General features: G+C 40.0%; 1 protein-coding gene across 14 annotated transcripts in view; it reads right to left on the reverse strand.

Annotated features, from left to right (window-relative positions):
• The window catches only part of ABLIM1 (actin binding LIM protein 1), a 198,521-nt gene that overhangs the window by 32,926 nt on the left and 143,280 nt on the right, over positions 1-22,315 (reverse strand). For 10 of the 14 annotated variants that reach the window (XM_060274770.1, XM_060274768.1, XM_060274759.1 and 7 more), the window contains exons 9-14: positions 18,971-19,018; positions 13,339-13,416; positions 9,817-9,972; positions 3,687-3,731; positions 1,269-1,304; positions 774-903 (exon numbers count right to left, since the gene is read on the reverse strand). In XM_060274770.1, the coding sequence (XP_060130753.1) occupies positions 774-903; positions 1,269-1,304; positions 3,687-3,731; positions 9,817-9,972; positions 13,339-13,416; positions 18,971-19,018 (493 nt within the window). The remainder of the gene's footprint in view (positions 1-773; positions 904-1,268; positions 1,305-3,686; positions 3,732-9,816; positions 9,973-13,338; positions 13,417-18,970; positions 19,019-22,315) is intronic. The other 4 variants (XM_060274773.1, XM_060274761.1, XM_060274762.1 and 1 more) reach the window with 3 other exon arrangements.

Raw genomic sequence — 22,315 nt, forward strand, 5'->3', positions numbered from 1 at the left:
GCCTCAAACACTCAGAAGAGATTTACGTTTTATGAACTTGAGTTTTCTTTAAAATAATTAAGAAGGCAACAAATGTTGTTGTTTTTAAAAGGAAGACATAAATGGGGAGGCAAGCCTAACAACTGAGTCAGCATTTGATTCACTAGTGTGTACAGTGGACATTTCAGATGTGAAAGCAGGAAGGAAGGAAGGAAGGAAGGAAGGAAGGAAGGAAGGAAGGAAGGAAGGAAGGAAGGAAGGAAGGAAGGAAGGGCTGTGGAATTTGCATTTAACTTTTAAAACTTTTTTTATGTCTGTCTTCACACTAAGATTTTTAAATACAGAATTTTCCTGTTTTTAAAGATGGCCTTCCATTTCAACATCAAAGCAGAGGTCATGTGGACTGCGAGGTTTGATTATCAGGAGTATTCCACAGTCTGAAACAAAGGACTCATTAAAAAGGTCCCTATAGCATGATATTCAACATTACTTGCCACTTATAAAAGAAAGGATAAGCAACCAATTTAATTTCCCAATAGTAATAGCTTTACCCTAAGACTCAAACATTCTCCCTGACAACAGGACTCCAGGAAATCATGTGCTTTTCTCTAATTGGCATAGATTCTAGGCAGCTTGATTAAAAATATGAAAAAGTGAAAAGGAAGGGGGAGGAAACTGAACCGTATGCAAGAAGTCATGTAATACTAAAGTGGCAGATTCCTTTTCTATGCAATTTTATTATGTAAATAAGCTAAGATTCTGTGGCTTGGCCACTTGCCTACATTGGGCCTTACCAGGTCTGTGAAAATGTTGTGGTGAACGTGACATTGTGGGAGTGTAGCTGTGACGACTGTACACAGGAGAACCAATGGACCCCTGGCTGGTAGACCGGTGTATCATCCGATCCCGAAGATCCTGATATCCCTGAGGTAAGAAAATATTTTACATATATATTATAATATTCAGAGTTATAATGGTCAAGATACAGTCATACCTCGGGTTAAGTATGCTTCAAGTACTTTCAAGTACTTTCAAGTTAAGTACTTCGCAGACCTGTCTGGAACAGATTAATTCACTTTCCATTACTTTCAATGAGAAAGTTCGCTTCAGGTTAAGTACGCTTCAGGTTTGGCATTTTGCTGCTGAATTGCATTCAGCACAGTGGACTGCATAGTCACAGAATGGCAGCTTAGAAGAAGGCAGCACACAACAAGCAATAATACTGTTTAATAGTAGTCATATTATTATCATCATTGTACAATGCAGGGCACAGCTTCCATCAAACTTACCTCTGCAGATGGAGTTGGAGAGAGTGTCCTTGGAGACTGCAAGACATGGAAGAAAGGAAATTATAGATAGAGGATTACTCCCAATGTGTCACTAATCCATTAGTAGTCGTTTCAGGTGTGTTATTTATTTAAAAATATTTCTGAACCACTTAATATTCAAAGAAACCCTCAAAGTTGTGTACAAACAATGCAAATCAGCATAAAAACAATAAAACTACATCATAGAAACAGAAATCCATTGGTACAGGGCCTGAGTTGATTGATTAGGGGAAGCTTGCCAAAAAAAGTATGGTATGCCTTTAACAAGACAATTGAGGGAAATTGCTGTGATGCTTCTTGTAGGGCAAAGAGAAGGGCACGTCAATGTGCAGGGGAAACAGCAGAAAATGCCTGTTTTCAGTTTATTATGATATCCTGTAGAGTGCTGATCTAAGTGATCTTACAGGTTCATAGAGGAACAGGGGTCTTTCAGGTAACCTGCTCCGTTATCAAGGTGACAATATGAAAAAGTTGATTAGAGACTCCCAAAGATTCTTCTATCACACTGCCTACTCATATCCAGATTTAGGAAACTGCTAGAGTTTCAAGCAACCTCCACATACGCTTAATTTAATCAAATATTCTACAAGAGCAATCTATAACAAATGACTCCTCTGGTAGACATTATAACACTACCTGCAAAGAAGGCAATCACAAGTGTGATTAATTTGACAGCTACCATAGTTGGACAGAAAGCTTTCACAATGGTGACCCCTATATTAAGTATCTCATTGGCTCAGGGTTTTGAATGCCACCAAGCATTCAAGTTTTCAGATGACTTTCACAGGGGTGCCATTTTTTAAAATGATCCTTGGCACCGAAGGCAGGTTGGCTGCATCTGGTAAACCTTGTCCAAATAAAACTCTGGGGGTTTTATTACAGCAGAAATGGGAACCTTTGGCCTTCCAAATGTTGCTGAACTACAAGTGTCATCAGCCCTAGCAAGCATGGCCAGTGATTATGGAGGTTGTAATTCAGTAACATGTAGAGAGCCAAAGGTTTCCCATACCTGTTATGCAGGAAGAAAAGAATTTTGTGTAAAGAAAAAAAGTAGAAAAATTATCCATCCTTTCTCTGATATCTGCTATTTGAGGATCTCGTATCATGTTAAAGCAAACTTCTGTAAGGTGTAATTACAGGTAGGTAGCTGTGTTGGTCTGACATAGTCAAAAGAAAATTTAAAAATTCCTTCCAGTAGCACCTACTGGTGCATTGCCATATGCTGAATCGTGTCCTTTCAGGCCCAGGATGTAGGATCAGTATATGTAGTATGCTTGCATCCCACCATTTTTCAAATAACCATTTTTAACCTCACAGTTGTCACCTTCTATGATGTATGCTAGGCTAAGCAATAATAACTAATGCCACTCTCCATAGCTGAACAGGGATTTTAATCCACACCCAAGCCCAACACTTCAGCCATTGTACTGCATGGGTTCTTGAGCATATCTTGGATGGTGTGGGATTGTAGTGAAGTTGCTTTTTTTGTAGTGAAGTTGATACTTGCTGCATCACACACGCACACGCACACAGAGAGAGAGAGTCCAAAGGATGCACCCAAAAGCACTGTGACAAGAAGAAAAATAGCAACAAGCTCTGTAGCACAAACACTTGTGTAAGAGTTCTGAAAATCCTATTAGAGGTGGGTCTGCTTGGTAGCAGTTTTCATTCTTTATTGCTTTGGAGAAGCTACAGCCTTTGCCAAGCAGACGAACATATGTGGGTTTAGCTTCATTTTTTGTATGCAGTGCTCTAACTTAGGCCTGCACAATTTGTGACCTACCAGCCTGAATGCAGTCCACCAGCCAAGAGGGGCTCAATAAACCTTTTGGTTCCCTACCTGCCTGGTTTTGCAAAAGAAGGGAGTGCAAGTATCTGGCAGGTCACAAATCATGGCTTATTGGCTGTTTTTTAGCTTGGTGGCTCACAAGTTGCATAGGCTTGCTCTAGCATTAAACATTCCTTCCCTGAACTGAAGATGACTTCATATATGGAAGAGCTTTTTTGGATCCAACCCCATATTAACTATGCCATTGTTCAATCCTGTATCCATGGTTACATGGTGGCATGGTACATCTAGTGATGCAGTAATCACAATGCTATTCCAGATCATCTTTTGCCAGCTGGGTCATGTGAATCTGCCATGAAATAAAAGTGCTAGATTCCAATAATGTGTCACGATGTAGAAATCAAACATATTCAGCATTTGTCCAACAATCTCTTATTCAACCTTATGGACAAACACAGGATAATTCAATGACTGCAAGTGAGGCATCAAAGAAACTGACTTCCTTTCAAGCCAACTTTAGCTTTGCATGTTGTTATACCACCACCAAGTCACCTCTGTGGAGTTAGTACTGTCTTTTTCTTTCAACTTACACTTTCATCGTGCACAGGAGAACTGCCATATCTTGAACTCTGAGTCTGTTAAGGAAAGTTTGGGTTCATCATTCTTTTTTGTCAATTCTAAAAAGTTTTTATCAGAACATAATGCAGAGCAAAGCCTAGAAATTACTAATCTCAGGTGCAGCAGGGTAGCAAAAGGAAATACCCAGGTGGAGTCTAGTGAAAGTGGAATTTCAAGTTGTAAATTAATAGTCTGGGGCTTGACCCTAAAACATCATTTGGTCCATTTTTCTAGTACTGGCAGTCTACAAAACCATTTTTTCTGGGTTTTCATTACTGAGTCTTAGTTCTCTATGCTTTTACAGTGGTGAAGGGTTTTACACCAAAATTCAAGCCACATTTATACTATCATATATCAGCTTAATAAACTGAGATAGTAACAAGCCTCTTGGCCAATTCTGGTGGAATCTATACACATATAAGAACCATTCTGAAAATGTGTTTTTAAAAATCCATTGATTTTTCCATAAGACTCACCATTGCCATCTAGTGTCACATTGTATTTTGTACTTAAAACGTTTTATTTGCAGGGACCCAGGTGGCGCTGTGGTTAAACCACTGAGCCTAGGGCTTGCTGATCAGAAGGTCGGCGGTTCGAATCCCTGTGACGGAGTGAGCTCCCGTTGCTTGGTCCCAGCTCCTGCCAACCTAGCAGTTCGAAAGCATGTCAAAGTGCAAGTAGATGAATAGGAACCGCTACAGCGGGAAGGTAAACAGCGTTTCCATGTGCTGCTCTGGTTTGCCAGAAGCGGCTTTGTCATGCTGGCCACATGACCTGGAAGCTATACGCTGGCTCCCTCGGCCAATAATGCGAGATGAGCGCGCAACCCCAGAGTCGGTCACGACTGGACCTAATGGTCAGGGGTCCCTTTACCTTTACCTTAGCTGTCCTCTGTTTTTTGCACAAATGAACTATTAACTATAGCTTCTTGTTTCATCTGTATTGGGATACTATGGTTAACAGCGTCAGAACAAGCCAAGATGTTAAGTGATGTTGGCTAAATATCCATCCTGTCTTTTTCTGAAACTGTTAACCGTAGTTTCCAGGTTTGAATGAAACAGGAAAATATATTTAAAGCAAAGGGATCACATGTGTAGCCAAGAGGCTTGTTCATATCTCCATTTATTAAGCCAAGATATGATTGTTCAGACAGACCCAGTGTATGTAATGTTGAAGACAGCATGATCTGGGCTCCTTTGGAAGAGTGGAATATAAATCTAATAAATTGAAAAAAGAAAGATAACTAGCCTCCAAATTTGTGGGTTAGAAGACATTTTCCTGAGAAAACTAAGTAATATTGTTGCACTGTTACAAGGTGTATCCACTGCAGTAGGTATTCCACTGATAAAAGGCGCTCATATTGCCATTTTAAAACATTCCTGTTTACCTAGGCATTTGACAGCTGAAATATATTGTTCCTAGAAACCTTGACATTATTTGGTTGTGCACAATTGTCTGTTCTTTAATTTTTATTTTGTTTTGTTTTGATGTTTGCTTCCCTGAGTGAAATTTATGATTTAATAAATAAATAAAATAAGGACAGGCACAGAAAGTGCATTATATGTGTGTGACTTGCAACAGCACCCACAAAGTGAGGCCTATGGGACTAGTTTGTGTAAAAGGCATGATTCTAAATCGGGGTACTGGCCTCAGATGCTTCAACACTTTCTGTATCCATTGTGACTTCAATAACGGTGATATTATTACTTTAAAGGGAAGCAAGGCAGGACTGAATTCCAAAGAGCTCTAATAAGATTTTAGCTCATGGTGGATACAAATACTCAGTCATAATGTTATACAAACTCTGAAGGAATGGAGCTCCAGGAAAAACTCTAGCTAAGAAGCCACAGAACTACTGTAGTTCCATGATTGGTATAACTCACCTGACCATTAAAAACAGACCAGAGAATGTAGATCTGGAGCCAAAGGATGTCTCAATGAATAACTAGGAGAACTGTTAAGTTATTAATCCACCTAAGTATGTTCCTGGTTCAAACCCAGCTTATGACCATGTTAGTCATGTGATATCCATGCTATTAGCACAAAACAACTACTATGCAAGTTAATACCAGAAAGAAGCCAAAAACTATTTACTGTTACTATTTACATTGCTTCATAGCAGGATCTACTATCATGACACGCATTAAACACACTAAGAATGTTTTCTGTGCTCCATTGCTGGGTAGGTGATTCTATGCAATCAGCAATCAGATTATACAAAAAGGCATTGCTCCATAGAAATCAAGGATTAGCAAGGCAGAAGCAGAAGATAGCTAGAGGTCCTTAGAAAGAAATGCAGCCAAAACAACATTCCTGAAGGAAAATGAACAATGATTAAATGCATCACAGCAATCATACAAGCAGTAGGCAGCCAAAGCCTCTGTCTTTTCTCATTCATCAGATACAACAGTGTAAGAGAAGCTGTGGGGAGTTTGCAAATACGAATACAACCATAACATGTATGAACTATACTAAAAGCGTATGTGCTACAATCAAAGACCAACCTTTCGCTACCAGCATTATTTTTCAATAACTTTTTGCTTTATTGGCCAATCAGATCCTCTGTATTCATTTCTGAACAAGAAGATTAATTGGTTGGTTTCCACTAGGTGGCACTATGTGAAAACATTTTCCATAATAAGATCTGACAATAGTAGTTCAAAGACTGAAATACTGTATTAAATTCAGCGATCAAACACTTTACAAGAGATAGAGCTTTAAAGGATTTGAATGCTAAATTGTGGGTTGTTATCCAAATTAACTTTTGTGCCAGAACTGGTGTGTGTGTGGGGAGAGGAGTGAGCTTCTCATTACGGAGTCCAAGACTGGGTGGGGAATCAAAACAAAGAAAGGACACAAGCTGTAGCTTGGAAGAAATGGACAGGTTAAGTGAGTGCATCCAATTCTTGAAAAAAAAGCTCTGACTAGTTATGCTTATGTGCACAAATAATATTCCTGGCTGGCCTAGCTGTCAATTTAGCAGCAACAATGCCTCTGGTCTCTATTCCATACATTACGGAAAAAGACAAAGAAGATGGCAAAGCAGTTTCATAGCTTAGAAGAGAAGAGAACAGGTTTTGTAGCTGATCTGTTGCTGTTGCAGCTACCCTCTGACAGTTGTCACATTTCAGAGGAAGTTGAATACAGGCAGGGTGCTTCCAGAGTGACTGCTATTTGTTCATGTGGGAACCTTCCTTCCATAATGGAATCCAAGGAAATGTATGTGTGGTTCCCAGTCACCAATTCAGACACTGACTGGACCTGCTTGGCTTCAGACCATACTCTAGTGCAACCCAAATATTGCTCTTCTGTCATAGGCTACATGCAGAACTGTAATTGACCAATTGACCCCTAATGAATTTAGGGGAGCGCAACCAGTTCGCCCGCACTGGGCACCAAGCCAAGAGGGTGCCACAGGGGAATCTGCAACAATGATGAGTAACGGAAGGTGAAGTGGGGGTGAATTTTGGCGTCACATGGGATGCCGCTGAAATTCTAAAGCCCAAAGTTCACCACTGAATTTCAAGAGGTACAGCACTGTGTGAGTACATTCCACTCTGTTCTGAGTACTGTCACCTAAGTTGCCTTCCCATGTTACATGTATGACGGGGCAATGTGCATTTGGCTCCACCCCCAACGTCACAATGCTCCTCTCAACCCTTCACTTGTTGAGCATTTTCTCCCTACAGTTTAGAACCCTGAACTTCTGATCATACATTTTCAGTCTGCAAGTTATTATTGGAGGGCTGTTGCTCATCACAGCACAGAATTAAACAATGCAGTTAATGCAGGGGCAGGGGGAAATGGAGTAAAGCCGAAGTGACTTGTCAAGTCACATGAATACTGTAGTCTTAAATGAGGAGAGATTTTCTGTGTAAATATTTTTTATTCACACATAGAACCTAACATCAGTTTGACATCATGTTTCATTATTGATTTTGCTTTGCAAATATTTACCAGACTGCTTTTTAGGGAAATGCATAAGGAAAGTTGCCCTCTCCAAAGGTACCGTATTTACATAGACCTTTATTTTTTCCACTGTGCAGAAGCTATTGAGGATAATGTTTCTTAAGAACCGGACATGCAAGTCTTGCACTTGTGAACATTTTGGATCTAATTATAATTCTAATATATGGATGTTGCTGTGCACTTTTGAAGTCATTGTAGTTTCCATTTGGAAATACTATTCTCTCTCTCTCTCCTGCATCTGGCAAATTAGTGCTGATTTTGATTACTGTGTTTTTCTCCATTGAGGAAAAGTAGAGACAGTCCCTTACATAAGACTGGATACAGCACAATCCTATAATTGTTAATCAGAGATAAATCCCCTTGTGTTCAATGGGTCTTACTCTTAGGCAGGTGTGTATGGGACTGCAACCTTAGCAATTTTTTGGAAGAGACCAATTTTAACCATGACTTCTTGGTTCACAGCTCAGTTCCTTAGTAATTGCGCTATACAACTTTCTGAGCTCTTTCTTCCCTCTCCTACCTGTTCTCTGCCCGACAATGACGCACACACTGCTCTATTCTAGCATAGCTCTATTTCCTTATCTTCAGATGGCTACTGAATTTAGACAGATTGGATCTCATGATCAGACCCTACTTGCTTATCAAGCTGAATAATCACAATAAAAATAATCTGTATATTTATCTCTGCCTTTCTCTCTCACACACACATACATATTTTTTGTTATTATCTGCTCTTTATTGAATATTTCAATTCAGAGCAGGAAACAATAAGATAAAGTAATATAAATATACAGAAAAATATAAAGTGCAACAATGACAGGATCCATAAAAGGCTACTCCAATAAATAGCATAAATATCTTACCAACTCTTTGGTTTATGATGATAAAGCAAACAAAGTTAAATAGCAGTGAGGATCAACAGCACTGATCCTACATTTTTACCTGGCTCTAACCTTTACTGCAAACTCTAAAGGTCAACATGGACTTTGCTGTCACTTATACTGCACAATGCAGAAACTAACATTTAGAGGCATGTCCTGCTTCACTGAATAAATAAAATGCTTAAAAGAAACATGTGAATACAAGATGTAGATGAAGAAGTCACTTGCCAAAGGCTACCCAACTCTTTGCATGGTAGAACTGGGAAGAAAAAAACCCTCTTAGTCAAGTACCTTCTCGATTGTATTATTCCACTTTCTAGTATTAGCATAAAACAGCCATGATGTTCTATCTTCACTGCCAGAAGTGCTATGACTCCAAATACCAGTTGCTGGAATGCTGCTGTGCTCATGTCCTGCTTATGGCATCACATAGGCAACTGAGATTACTGAGCTCTTTTTGCCTTTGCATAATCAGGACTTTGCATAGTCAGCTTTTTTCTTATTTACTCTGTATTTAAAAAACAAAGGCAAAAATCTTGAATCGTACAATTGTAGAGTTGGAAGAGACCACAAGCCTAGGGTCATCTAGTCCAACCGCCTGTAATGCAAGATTTTTTTGCCCAATGTGGGGCTTGAACCCATCACTCTGAAATTAAGAGTCTCATGCTATACCAACTAAGCTATCCTGGAAGCTCAAATCTGAATGGGGTTACTAAATTAAATATATGCCTTTGTTTCCAGGGCCAGTAGAGCTGTGTGTTTCAGCGTAGCTTATACTCTTTGGGCCTTGACTTATCCACTCCTGGAATACAACCCTAAACTAAAAAAAGGGTGCCACTCCTACTGAATTAGTACCCCTTTGGTCCCGCAAAAGCTCCTGAACTCCTGATGCACACCTTGTGTTTTAAAATCACACGCTATTAGATAGAACCACTGTGCTTGCTTCATACATGCATTTGGTAACTGCCATGCTTTTACAAGGAAAAGGGGGCTGTAAACTAAATGTGGCCCTTGCAGCTACAGGCGTTAATTAAAAAAGTAAGCAACAAAGAGGAGCCACATGCTTTCTCGTTGCAGGAGCCCTCATGCTGCCAAACAAAGAACGCCATCATCATTATTTTTTAAGGCCAGAGAGATGTGGAATGTTTGCACAGATCACCAAGAGGAGCATCAAGTTTATACATCAGGCAGAAGCTAAGCTGGCTTTTAAAAACAGTGCACATAAGAGAACAGGTGAACCCCAGTTCATTACCTCTCCAAGACTCTGCCTTTCCTGTCTCTCCTCGTAGGCGGAAGTGTAGAAGGGCTCATAAGTAATTAGGTCTGGACGCTCAATGTCATAAATGGCCTTGACTTTGGGAATGGCTGCTAAATCCTTATAATCAAGGATCTCATTGTCTACTTTTGCCTGAAGGTCAAAGACAGAAGATAAATTAAACACACAAACTTGATTTTTTTTAAAAAAACATACAGTTCATTATTTAGGGACTTTGCTTATATAGTAGGCTTAAAGAAAAACCTCATAGCCGGTCTATTATTTTTCACGGAAGCTACTCTTTTTTCTTTTGGCTTTATGCATCTTTCTCAACAGGGTGGACTTTTTTTTGCATTAAAGCCTAGACTTGGCAATACATCAGTCGCAGTCTGCTATGAAGTCTAAATTCAGCTCTGCCAGTAACTCAGTGGGTAGCCTTTGGGCAGCAACACCCTTATTTTGGATATAGCATTCCTATCAGCAAAACATGCCATACATTAAACCAGCTCCTGCCAATGTCTATGTCAAGGAGATGTTGAGAAGATGAGGGGCAAAATCCTGTTAGAAAAGTTGTGGTTGATTTTTATTTGTTGCTATCCCACTCATCCCTGAGAATTCAAAGAAACCTGCATTAAAAAAATATATATATAAAATGATTTATTTGCAAAATACTAAAGTATAAAGCATTATAAAACAATCCCCTTTCCCCAGAAGAAACCAGCACAAGTCAGTTTCTAAGTGTTTAACTAAAAATGATTCCACATTGGCTAATAAATGTTCTTCCTTAATAAAAGAAAGGATCAAAACAAATTGTGTCTACAACCAACTATGAATTGGGTTTTGCTGCATCTCCCTTGAGAGTGAGCTCTGTGTAACCATAGGATTTACTTTGTGCCTGTCCTCATTTTGCCCAGCAAACATGGTTAAAATGATGAAGTCTCACAAGTTGTTATAAAAGCCACATGGAAATGGGCGTATCTTAAGCATACCAGGCCCATTTCAGGATTTACAAGTCCTTCTTCACACATGGTGCATCTTGATAACTTCAGCACACTAAAGTATCCATTTAAATGTAAGCCAAACTTTTATATTCCATAAATAATTGTTTGTAAATTCACTTAATCTATGTTCCCCATAAATATACAAAACACCGTGACACATTAGGATGCATCCTGATTGCAAGAGTACAACAACAAGTGGAGGCCTCCAACGAAATGCTGTGTGGGTTGTTGGGTGAGTTTAGTGCCCCACACAACCCCCACATTTCTTCCTCTCACTTCCCTTCCCCCAGGAGTCATTCCGCGCCTTTTTCCTCCTGTGTCTCCCATTTCACACCTGCCCTTTCACCCTCCAACCTCCCTTGTCAGTTGTCATGCCATTTCTCCATGTCTCAGACTCTCTTCCCTCCCTCAGTCTGCCTCTTTCCGCATCCAACTTCATCATCCCTCCTCCATCTTCTCCTATCTCCTGCTTCCTACACCTAGCTGCATCTTCTCCTACCCCCTTTGGGTTTATTCACCTCACACACACCCAGTTCCAGTTTCTGCTTTGTGTTATTGCTCAACACCTTTCACCCAAAGCTGTCTCACATCCAGCCCCCTACATTCTCATGTCTTTTCATTAATCTCTTTCTTCCTCCTTCTCCCCCTCCTACATTCGCCTTCAAGCAAACTTTGCCAGGAAGCCTGCTGTGCACTCCCTGATTCCAACAGGTTTTTATGGCAGTAGACTGGGTGACTCAGGCACGCACTGTTTTAGCATCGGGGACGGAAATGAGAGTTTGCCTCCTTTGTACATGGGTGGTGCCATTTTGGCTGCATAAAGACCAACACTCATTCCACGAAGTTGGAATATAGTAGTAGTCAAAGCATAGTAGGTATGTTTAGGATTGCAGCCTAATAGCACAGTTCTATGTCTGCTTTCTAGGAAGTACATCCTGCTTTGTTCAGTTGGGCTTATTTCCAGGTAAGGGCCCCTCCAGATGTCCTTTTTATTGTGCCTTCATGAATCAGCTTTCAATAATGTTTGTGCCTACTTCACTTCTGATCAACGCACACCCTGTAACTTCCTTCTGGAAACCCTTAAGTTTTCATACCACCAATATTCCAGTTTATTTCTTGCTCTGTTTTTGTTGCACTATAGCTCACAAGTGCTCCTCCACACAGCGATAATTCAGTAACACTGGGGGAGCATCACAGAACAACTAATAAAGCAGAATGATACATGGACAGTATAAATTCATGATTAATGCACTATTATTGAATCAATGACAGCTATTGAAAATGAACCCACCTCAAAAGGTCCTAAGTGTGAATAAAATTACAGCTTTAGGCTGCAACCCTCTACATATTTTTCTGGGAGTAAGCCCCAATGAACACAGTGAGCTTACGGCACGCACAACATTCAGATGGTTGTGAGGCTATTGTTACACCACCATAGAATGGAAAGAAGAGTGCCAAATTCTTAAGATTCATTTGGGAGTAACTATTTATGAAGCTATCAGTTAAAATAATGTTCATTCTTTTTGTCTGTATTACTTGACTTTTTTCTGTCATAGCACAGGCTTACTAAAGCTAGTGGCTAAAAGTATCTTACAAAGAGATGTGCATTCTACTATGTCTTCCTCAAACTTGTTTTGGAATAATTTCTAGCCATAACTGAAATGAGTCTTTTAACTTTTAAAAGCCAGTTTTGTTGAAGCCCAAGCATTCATGTCTGAACATTTTTAAGCTACTCCTGTTAAGACAATACATTTTAATTATTCCCTTGTGCATCGGAATAATATATAAAGGTTCCCTAGAACTGCAGATTAGAGGCTATCCAATGTAATGAGGAACTGACTTTTCCAAATTTGCTGAAGGCTCTGAATCCACCCACTTGAATACGCTGGCTTCACGCCAAAGTGTGCTCTGTAGTTTGAAACTAGCAGTTCATAAGGAGTCCTGACCTGATTTAGGCATGTGCCCCAGTTGATATGAACAGAAAGCCCTCTGTCAACTTTACTAGCTGCCATAGCATATGCCGGGCTATTTCCTAAAATCACAGATCTATGGGTCAATTGCTATCTACTCTGTATGTTTAAAGCACATCCAACAGACATTAAAAATCTCCACAAAGAATTGTGGGGAGCATAGCTTCTTAGCAGTGCTGGGAATTGTTGCTCTATGAGGGGGAAACTACTCCTGCTATATATTTCAGCGCACAAGCTTGGTGTGACATCCCATGTATGTAAAGAAAGTCTTCAAGCCTTATTTCTTCTCAGCCATTCAATAAAGAATAGAATGGAATCTGTCAGTTTAAATTTTTACTAAAAGCATATTGTTAGCAATACCTACCACTGGATCAACAACCCGGAAAGTAACATTTCAAAGGCTTTGAAAGGCATGCATTTCTGGCTGAGGTTTCAAGCCTGCCTGGTGAAAACTCTGGACTTCTCATATCACAGGTGACAAATCCCAACTGCTACTTCTCAATAAGGTATCATTAATAAATAAAAAGGTAAGACAAAATTATACTTACATAGATTGAATGGCCTGGTGAGCCAGGTATACTGGATCCAGGCCTAGAATAAATACTTTCCGAAGATGTTCTTGTAGGCTGTAACAACAACAGCAACAAAAAAATAAGCTGCAAAGGCGTGGCTGCATTATATATCCTACTTGAAACACAGAAAAGGTAGTTTTTTTCAAAAGACCATGTCAACATTTTTTCAATGAAAACCATAATGTTTTCATCTGGATCTTGTGAAGCAGGCTGGGTTTCTTTTGTGAAGGGGGGTTCTGCATTTTGTTGACAGGCAAGAACTTTCTAGGCATACGCAACTAGCGAGGGTAACAGCATAAAACACCAAACCACCAGAATACTATCCTTGTCTATAGTTGGGAATGTTGTTTGAAAGTGTAGTCAGCTAATATTTGTGGTTAGGGTCCAGAACCTGTCTGCAATACCACATGTTCCACCTAACATCCCTGTCATCAGGGACGGGGAATCTATGGCCCCTCAGATGTTGTTGGATTACAACCCCTACCATCCCTAACTGGCCAGGACTGATGGGAGTTAAGAGTTCAGAAATTTCTGGAGAGCCACGGGTTCCCCATCTCAGTCTTAGATGAACGCATAACACAACAGACATCAGTGGTCTAGCTATGATCTGGTAACCTTGTTTAGATTATTGCAATGAGGCTGCCTTTAAAGATGGTTCAGAAATTTCAGCTGGCTCATCCTGCTAGTCCTTGCCCATTTGCAGTGACTTGCGATGTGTTTCCAGGCTCATTTCAGGGTGCCAGTTTTTTAACTACAATATCTTGCACACCTTGGGACCCTAGTAGCTAATGGAATATGTGCCCTAACACTGTATCACTTAACATTTATATTAAGGAGGAATCATTGCAGATATAGCAGCAATGTGGACAGCTGCAACACGTAAAAGAAATAGCCCACATTGATGCAACTTTGGGAAAGTTACAGGATATTGGTAATTTGGTGTTACGGTTTTTAAATATACCCCTTTCAGACTTTTGTGGGTGAGCTGAGAGCTTGTTTGGACTCTGGCCCAGCACCTGGAGGCTGAGAAGAAGGGTGTGTCAGAAGGAAAATGAATTTTATTTATTTAAGCAACTTTGTATTACTATAACATTTTTATATGTAATTTGTGTATTTTTGTAATATTTTGTTTCAGTCGTCTATTGTTGCTTTTGTTTTTTTGTACACCACTTAGAGATAGTTCTAACTGGCATAGAAATTAAAATCAATCCATCAGTCAATCAATACTACAGTCTTCAAAGGGCCAAAAGCTATATAGAGGGCAACTCTACCACATCTCCATCCATCCTCCCTCCCCCTAAAGGCTTCCAAGTGTCATTGTTTATCCCTCTTTCCTACGCTAATTGTTATTTGCACCACATAGATTGTATATTTGTGGTTAAGATCACATGCCATGAACTAGGAAGCTGCAGATTCAAATTGAAGTCCACTCATGAATTTCCTGAACTTAAGTCTGTGTACATAGAAGCAAGTTTTGTTCTATTTTGGGAGCTAGGCTTCCTCCTGGATAAAATGTGCACAGGACAGCAGCCTGAGCTCTTCTAAGGGCAAAACAAGTTTAAGCAATATAAAAATGGAAGGATAATTGTGGTCTAACTGAGCAACAAATAATTGTGAATGCGGTGTTATTTCACTTTTCAAGAGCAACAGCCAGTATGGATCCTTTTCTTAGGCAAGCTAAATTTATTTTATTTATTTCATAAAATTTCTATACTACAGGCATGCAAAACCAACCAATCAACCAAACAGAACAAACATTGAGAGTGTCTATTCAACCATAGCAAAATTAAAATAAAGCATAGCAATACATTAAGTTTTGCAAAAATATGTCAAATAAATGAAAAGTTAATTACTCCAAATGAAAGATCAACATGCAAGAATAGAATTAGAAAGAAATGCAAAGCATCCACTAAGCTGCTATGGCAATGAGGATTTATCTTCAAAGGGAATTAAGTACTTCCCTACAACTACACAATTGTGAGCTTTGTAGATACAAAACTAAGAACATCCTTAAATATTTTGGGTTTTTTTGGGGGGGGCGTTTGAAAATGTCTAGGTAATGAGATATTTCAATTACACTGCTACAAAATCTTTACCCTTGATTTGGGCAGGGTTTGGGCAGGGTTTGGGCAGGGTTTTCCAGGGTCACCATCCCAACACACAAATGATGCCTGCTTCACCTATGTTTGCAGCAATTCAGTTTGCATCCTCTTTCCCCAGTACTGATGCTCTTCCAGTACCTTTTATTTTTCTGGCTGGGTTTTTTTCCCTTCTCTGGCAATCCAAGCCAATCAAGGGCCACTTGGGAAATACAGTAACTTCACAGTACCATTTAGTCAATTGGATTTGGCAAGCAGTTGATGTCATCACTGAGGGCAAATGAAGCCAGTGCTTGGTAAAGGTAAAGGTAAAGGGGCCCCTGACCATCAGGTCCAGTCGTGTCCGACTCTGGGGTTGTGGCGCTCATCTCGCTCTATAGGCCGAGGGAGCCAGCGTTTGTCCGCAGACAGCTTCCGGGTCATGTGGCCAGCATGACAAAGCTGCTTCTGGTGAACCAGAGCAGCGCACAGAAACGCTGTTTACCTTCCCGCTGGAGCGCTTCCTATTTATCTACTTGACCTTGAGGTGCTTTCGAACTGCTAGGTGGGCAGGAGCTGGGACCAAGCAACGGGAGCTCACCCCATTGCAGGGATTCGAACCGCCGACCTTCTGATCAGCAAGCCCTAGACTCTGTGGTTTAACCCACAGCGCCATCACTGAGGGCAAATGAAGCCAGTGCTTGGTATGGGAAGAGAATGTCTCCACTGCCAAGCCAACTGCCATACCTTGGCAGCACAGCCTCTCATCTGAACCTGGATCCAAATGTCAATGCTGTCTCTCCACATTACTGTAAATGTAATGGAATGCACATCTGAATACGTATTCTCATCTACAATATGGCACAGTCAGGGGTTGACCAGGATTAAGAAGAATCAGCCCTGTTGTCTTAGCAATGAAGACATCTGCCCCCCCCCCCCAAGCAAACAATTCCATGCCCTTTCAAGACTAAAAGACATCATTAAAAGGGGAAGCAGTGGTGCTTGGCCTCCTTCTGCCTTTTAATTAAACTCTTTGTGAACTTGTCCTTGTCTCTCACTAGCCAGCAACCAAGGCCAGAGAACAGAGATTGCACCCTGGACAGAAGCACACAGTGCACCCTCCAGATCACAAATATTTCCAGAGTGAGAAGACAAAAAGCAAGGCTAGTTGAATTTCCTTATCTTTTAGAAGAGATTTCCAGTAACAGACCCTACAGCCTTTCTGTCAGAAGTCCAATTCCCAGCTTTATGCTAGCACTTCTTCATATTTTTTTATCATCACATTTTTATCTTCCCTTTCTTCCAGTGAGCTCAAGGTGGGGCACATAGCTCTCCCGCTTTATCCTCACAAGAGCCCTGTGAGCTAAGTTAGGCTGAGAGACAGTGACTGGCCCAAGTTCACCCAGTGAGTTTCATGGCTGAGTGTGGATTTCAACCCATGTCTCCCAGGCCCCAATCCAACACTCCAACCACTACGACATGCTGGCCTGTTTCACAATTGGTAAGCAAAATAGGTGTGCTGAGTTGCTGTCTTTAAAATTGTATGCATTTAAATGTGGGGCCAGAAAAGTTGTTATCATTTATTTATAAAATATTTATATACCACTGTATCATAAAAATATATCACAGTGGTTTACAACATAACTTGAGGTTGGGTACATGATAATGCCAAGGTCATGGCATGATAGATGGCTAGATGATAATGCCAAGGTATCGGACAGTTGCATATTCCTGCATCACCAGCAGTTGGACTATAATAGATGATCCTCAGGGTCCCTTCCAACTCTTTAAAAATTCTATGAAAATACCACCACCAAGCAGAACAGAATGATCCTCAGACTCGGTAATCTGGCCACAGCTCAGTGCTGGCTTTCTGCTCAGAAGCAGACATATCAGCAACACCATTTTGTACTTGTAAGGGGGTGGAGAAGCATCATGAGTGCCTCATGTTTTGTGCATTATACAAGCACAAATTTGGTATGTACTTTATTATTAAGCTTTCATGTGGAATGATTACAGTCAAAACATTTCAAAAATACTAATAAAGTTGTGGCCTTGTTTTTCTTTTCTTCTACCTGGCCACTGTTTTCTTCCATGGTCCACCCCTCTGTTTATCACAATTCAACTTTGGTCCCTTACCAGCTTTCTGTTATTTTGACCTTTAGCAAAATGACTGGCTGTAGCTCTGCCATTCAGCATCCCTCAACTTGATCTCATTTGGCTGTTATCATTTTGCATCCATGTGAAAACCTTTAGGTTGGCTGACATATTTCTGAACAGTCAGGCGTTTGCATTTAACCTCCTTCTCTATAATTATCAACTTTCTATATGAATCCTACAATTGCCATCTCTCTGCACAGATTTACAACTCTTTGTTTGAAGAGACAACTTGTATTTTAGGAACACTTCCTTAGTTTTAACAATTACAGTATACTTATTCAGACCCTCTCCTTCAACCCTGTGGCTCTTTATTACTGAAGAGGTTTTTAAACAATGTTTTCCCAAGTGTTTCCAAATTACCAGATACTCTGAAATTCATTAAGATTTTGCACTTCCCCCCCAAAGACTGCTATTCCACCTGAAGAGGATACATTGCAATTGCTGTAAAACAATTGTTTGTTTTGTTTGGCTTATTTCCCAGTTTTTGAACATGAAGACTACATTTGCTGCCATGCTGTCTTCTCAACTATGTGTCTCAACTCTGCAACCCCATGAATACTTATTAGGGAAATTACTTAGAATGAACCTCTTGGAATGAAAGTAACCTGTTTGTAGGTCAAAACAGCAACCAAGGGATTAACACCTCGACCTATGCTGAAATTCTGCCTTAATTTCAGGTGTAATAAGTACTGCAGGACTTATGTTCAACCACCCACCCCCCCAAGTTAATGTTGTCAATTCAATAAACCACAGCCCCCAAATTTGGGGCAGGCAGGAAGCACTATACATTTGTTTTAGGCAGACTGGTATATGAAAGATGCCAATGGCCCAGGGAGTTTAATCATCAAAGTACAGCTTGAACACTGCTCATGTTGATTGTTCCTGTCTAAATATACATTATTGCTTTATGTTTGTTTCTTGCATCAACCTATGAGCCCAAAGCAAAAGGATATTCACGTTCCTTTTGCATTAAGGGCATATTGTGCCATGTGCTGCTATGGTTGCAGCAAGTCGATTATAGCATATACTCTATGAAAACCACTCTCTCCCCCAAAATGCATTTCCCTTGTTATTTAAGTTAGGTGGGTTCACATCTTAATTAAAGGAGCCTCTGCTTTGCCTTGACATTAGTTTTGCCATGCACTGCACATAATATGAACAGATAACTTCTTAAAGCACCGGAGTCATCCACATCATCCTGATACAGTGATGTGATGGTGGCCCATTTCTACATTACAGATGTTCAAGTCATGCTCTATGGAAAAGTATGGGGTAAGTACACCATATCTCGAAGAATCCCTTGAACATCAAGCCAACTGGATGCACTACTATAAGGTATAAGGACACTGTTCCAGTGCTGCTTACAGTACCTGCCTTAGTTTTTTGATGGAGTTCATTATACAAGGTGGTGAAAACAGCTGGAGAAGAAGGGAACAATTTGGTTTTGGTTTGCAAAGTTATTCTACAGTCATTTAACATTGCTAGAAACAGTTCAAAATAATAGCTCCGTGGAAACAAAATTAAGATGCAGTGCGGATCATACTCACTTTAATTAAAATTTTAGGGCACCTCTCAGATAAGTTGTCACTGGCTGTTTTCAAATGTCATGCTAAGCCATGGTTTAGTATTATGAGAATCAGATACAGAAAGCTCATGCACTCCCCTCTTCCACTACAATACAGCTACAAGGACCATTTTAGATTAACCACAGTTTAGTATTTCCTCTGAGCTCTTAACTGTGATTAAGTTATAGTCAGTTGAAACAAGCAGGATTAAAAACCTATAGTTTGACGTTGGCTTGGTTCAGAAAATCATAGTGAAGATTAAGCAGTCTGTCCTTGTTCTGACAACCATATCAAGCTGTGGTTCATCAAAATGGAAGCAAAAAGTTCCAAACTACCCCTCCTGGCCACAGTGGAGGGGAGTGCACATGAGCCCAAGGCTGATAGGTCAACATTACGTGTGAATGAGGCCACTGTGTGAAACATCAGCTCTGTTGCTTTAGTGGAGTTCATGGCTGACACCATCAAATTTGTAGGCAACGTCCCAGCATATTTCTTAGGGAGATTCAGATTTTGGCACACTCAAGGGAGAGCTAGGAATGTGTGCTTTTGCAGTTAAATTGCCTTGTCCATGCTGCTTTCTCAAATGCTGGGAACGTTTTGAACATATAAATTACCCATTAAAAAGATTTAAGCACTTCCTTCTCCAGTGATGCTGCAATCAATCTTGAGCCCTGCACTCACAACACCTACATTTCCCTTAAAAGGGGGGTGGGGAGGAAACAAGAGACCAGTAATAGATTACCTGGCATCCCATATACTTTGGCACTCAGTTCACCATTTAACTCAGTGTCAGGTGCTTCTAAAAAGTTACGCTTGTTAGGAATTGGCCCAAAGACCTGTGGAACCAGTGGATACAGCCAATTCTACCAGTATATGCCTTGGGGTCATGAAGAGTCGGACACGACTAAACGACTAAACAAAATGCCTTGGGCTTCAAGGATTTTTAAAGAAACCACACGAGGTGTATAGAAGTTCTGCATGTTAACAATATTGCATTTCCAATAACTATCATACTTGACTATGCTGGGTTTAATAAATAAATAAATATACAAAAATTGGGATTGAAATATCACAACAGATGACTTCTCCCTATTAATTTAACTGCAAAGAGATGCTAAATCTGTGTCCCCATGCGTACAACAGGATACAGAATTTGCTATGTCTTAACCACCAATTCTTGATAGGCTATGCTGCTGAAGGTAGACTTCCAAAATGAAATGAAGCTTTAGCATATGTATCATGCTTTCCCATCATTTCCAAATGCTTTTTGTGGCTCTTATGCTTTTCTTGCCATGTGTAATAATTTTGAACCTGACACTTTTCATTCTCATATACATATAAAAATGAACACCCGATCCACCTGAAGCAGGAGAAAAGAAAGAATACTGAAGGAGATGGATGAACACCAATTAAACACACATGTCCAGAGAAAGCTGACTACCCTTCACTTGTAAAGTGAGTTTCAGCAAAATCAACGAGGCTGTTTAAAGTTTTCAATGATCCATTGTTCAAAAACATAAACCTGGTTTCACCACAACTACTTTAGCTGCACACATACCTTTAATCACTGCATGTTAAATTCAGCAGGCAAAGCTTTCCTATCATTAAAGATGTAGCGACAGGAAAAACTTAATCTGCTACATTTCAGTTTTTCATGTCCCTGTTAAAGGGCACAAGAAGTTCAGAACCTTTGCCAGAGAAGCCAACAAACTGTACTAGTAAAACTGCTCAAGAAACATTCTCCCAAACAGCATGCTTTAAATTTGTAACAGCACAGCAAACTTATTTTTAAAGCCACCCCTTTGCCATTTATAATTTTTAAATGTTTCAGGGTGTACCCAATGTTTGAACCTAATAAAGTGATTGCTTGCAAAATGGCTTTCTAAATTTCCCAGGAAACATCTGGCAAGCTTTGAGAATCTAAGACTGATTGGTGCTTCTACTGCTGAATGTAACCTTAGACAGGAAACTTGATTATAAGCAACCATTTCAGCAATAGCTAAGTAACTGTGATGGGTATAAGCCAGACAAATTGGGCACACAGTCACAAATACAACACCCAAGCTACTTGTGAAACAAAACTACGCTCTTGAAACCACACCATTGGTTCCTTTACACATATACATTAATTAATTTAATGAGAATGGGGGAAAACCCTGTTAAGCTGGTCTGTGGAATATATATAGAGGACCATGCTGTTCCCAGGATGCAAACCAACAATGTCTGGGTATATCATTAGACCTCATATATGCAAGAGGGGACTTATGATATTTCATGCATATGAATGCCTGCTTCAATCCTAGCCCAGGAAGTTTGAGGAGAACAGGAAACAGAGGTGGTGGTACCGGTACTTGTTTTAACATCTTCTCCTTCAAAGTGAAAGGTAAAGGAGAAGAGGAAGGAATATGTTAAGTACTGTGTTGTGGGGTTGGTATGGGTTGCCAACTGGAGTCTGAGTACAAAGCAAGAGTCAAAAAGTGTCCCTTTTGCTCAAAGATGTCTTGGTTTGGATGATTTCTCTCTCTTGAAAGCTGCATGTGATAGAAGCCATTTTTATTCCAGGAAATCACTGAATTCTCACCGATCCATAGAGTAGAGAGAAGGCACAGCCTTTTCTCCCTTGAATGTTCTCCACAGAGGTCAAGACTCATGAATGTTACTTGTCTATAAGTCTTGTCGTCCAACAGAGAATGTTCAAGCAAGGGAATGCAATACTTGTTATTGAACTGACTTCCACTGATGACAAATGTTATGACAATTGTTTCCTCAGGAAATACATGAATAAAAACCCCCTGAATAATCAGTATAGGAATCATGCAATGTAGCATTTCCATTATCCAAAATGATAGATTTTGTAACTTTTGCCATACATGTACATTAGAAACAAAACATCAAATCTCTACTTCTTGTGTGCCGGTTTTTAGGAAACACACAGTATTGAGTGCAGAAATTCAAAATCATGTGTACATTTGCAAATTCAAAATCAAGCGTACATTTTCAAAAGAAAAAATAAGTGCTCAAGTGAGGTGATGGTGAAGGAGGAAGTGGTATCAACAGCAGAAGCTGAAAACATGAGTGCAGAAATCAGATATCGTCCCACAGAACTGTCAGATAAGAAGTGTATAAATTCACAACTGCAAACCTCTGATG

Source organism: Zootoca vivipara, chromosome 5 (assembly GCF_963506605.1).
Source record: "Zootoca vivipara chromosome 5, rZooViv1.1, whole genome shotgun sequence".
Lineage (NCBI taxonomy): Eukaryota > Metazoa > Chordata > Lepidosauria > Squamata > Lacertidae > Zootoca > Zootoca vivipara.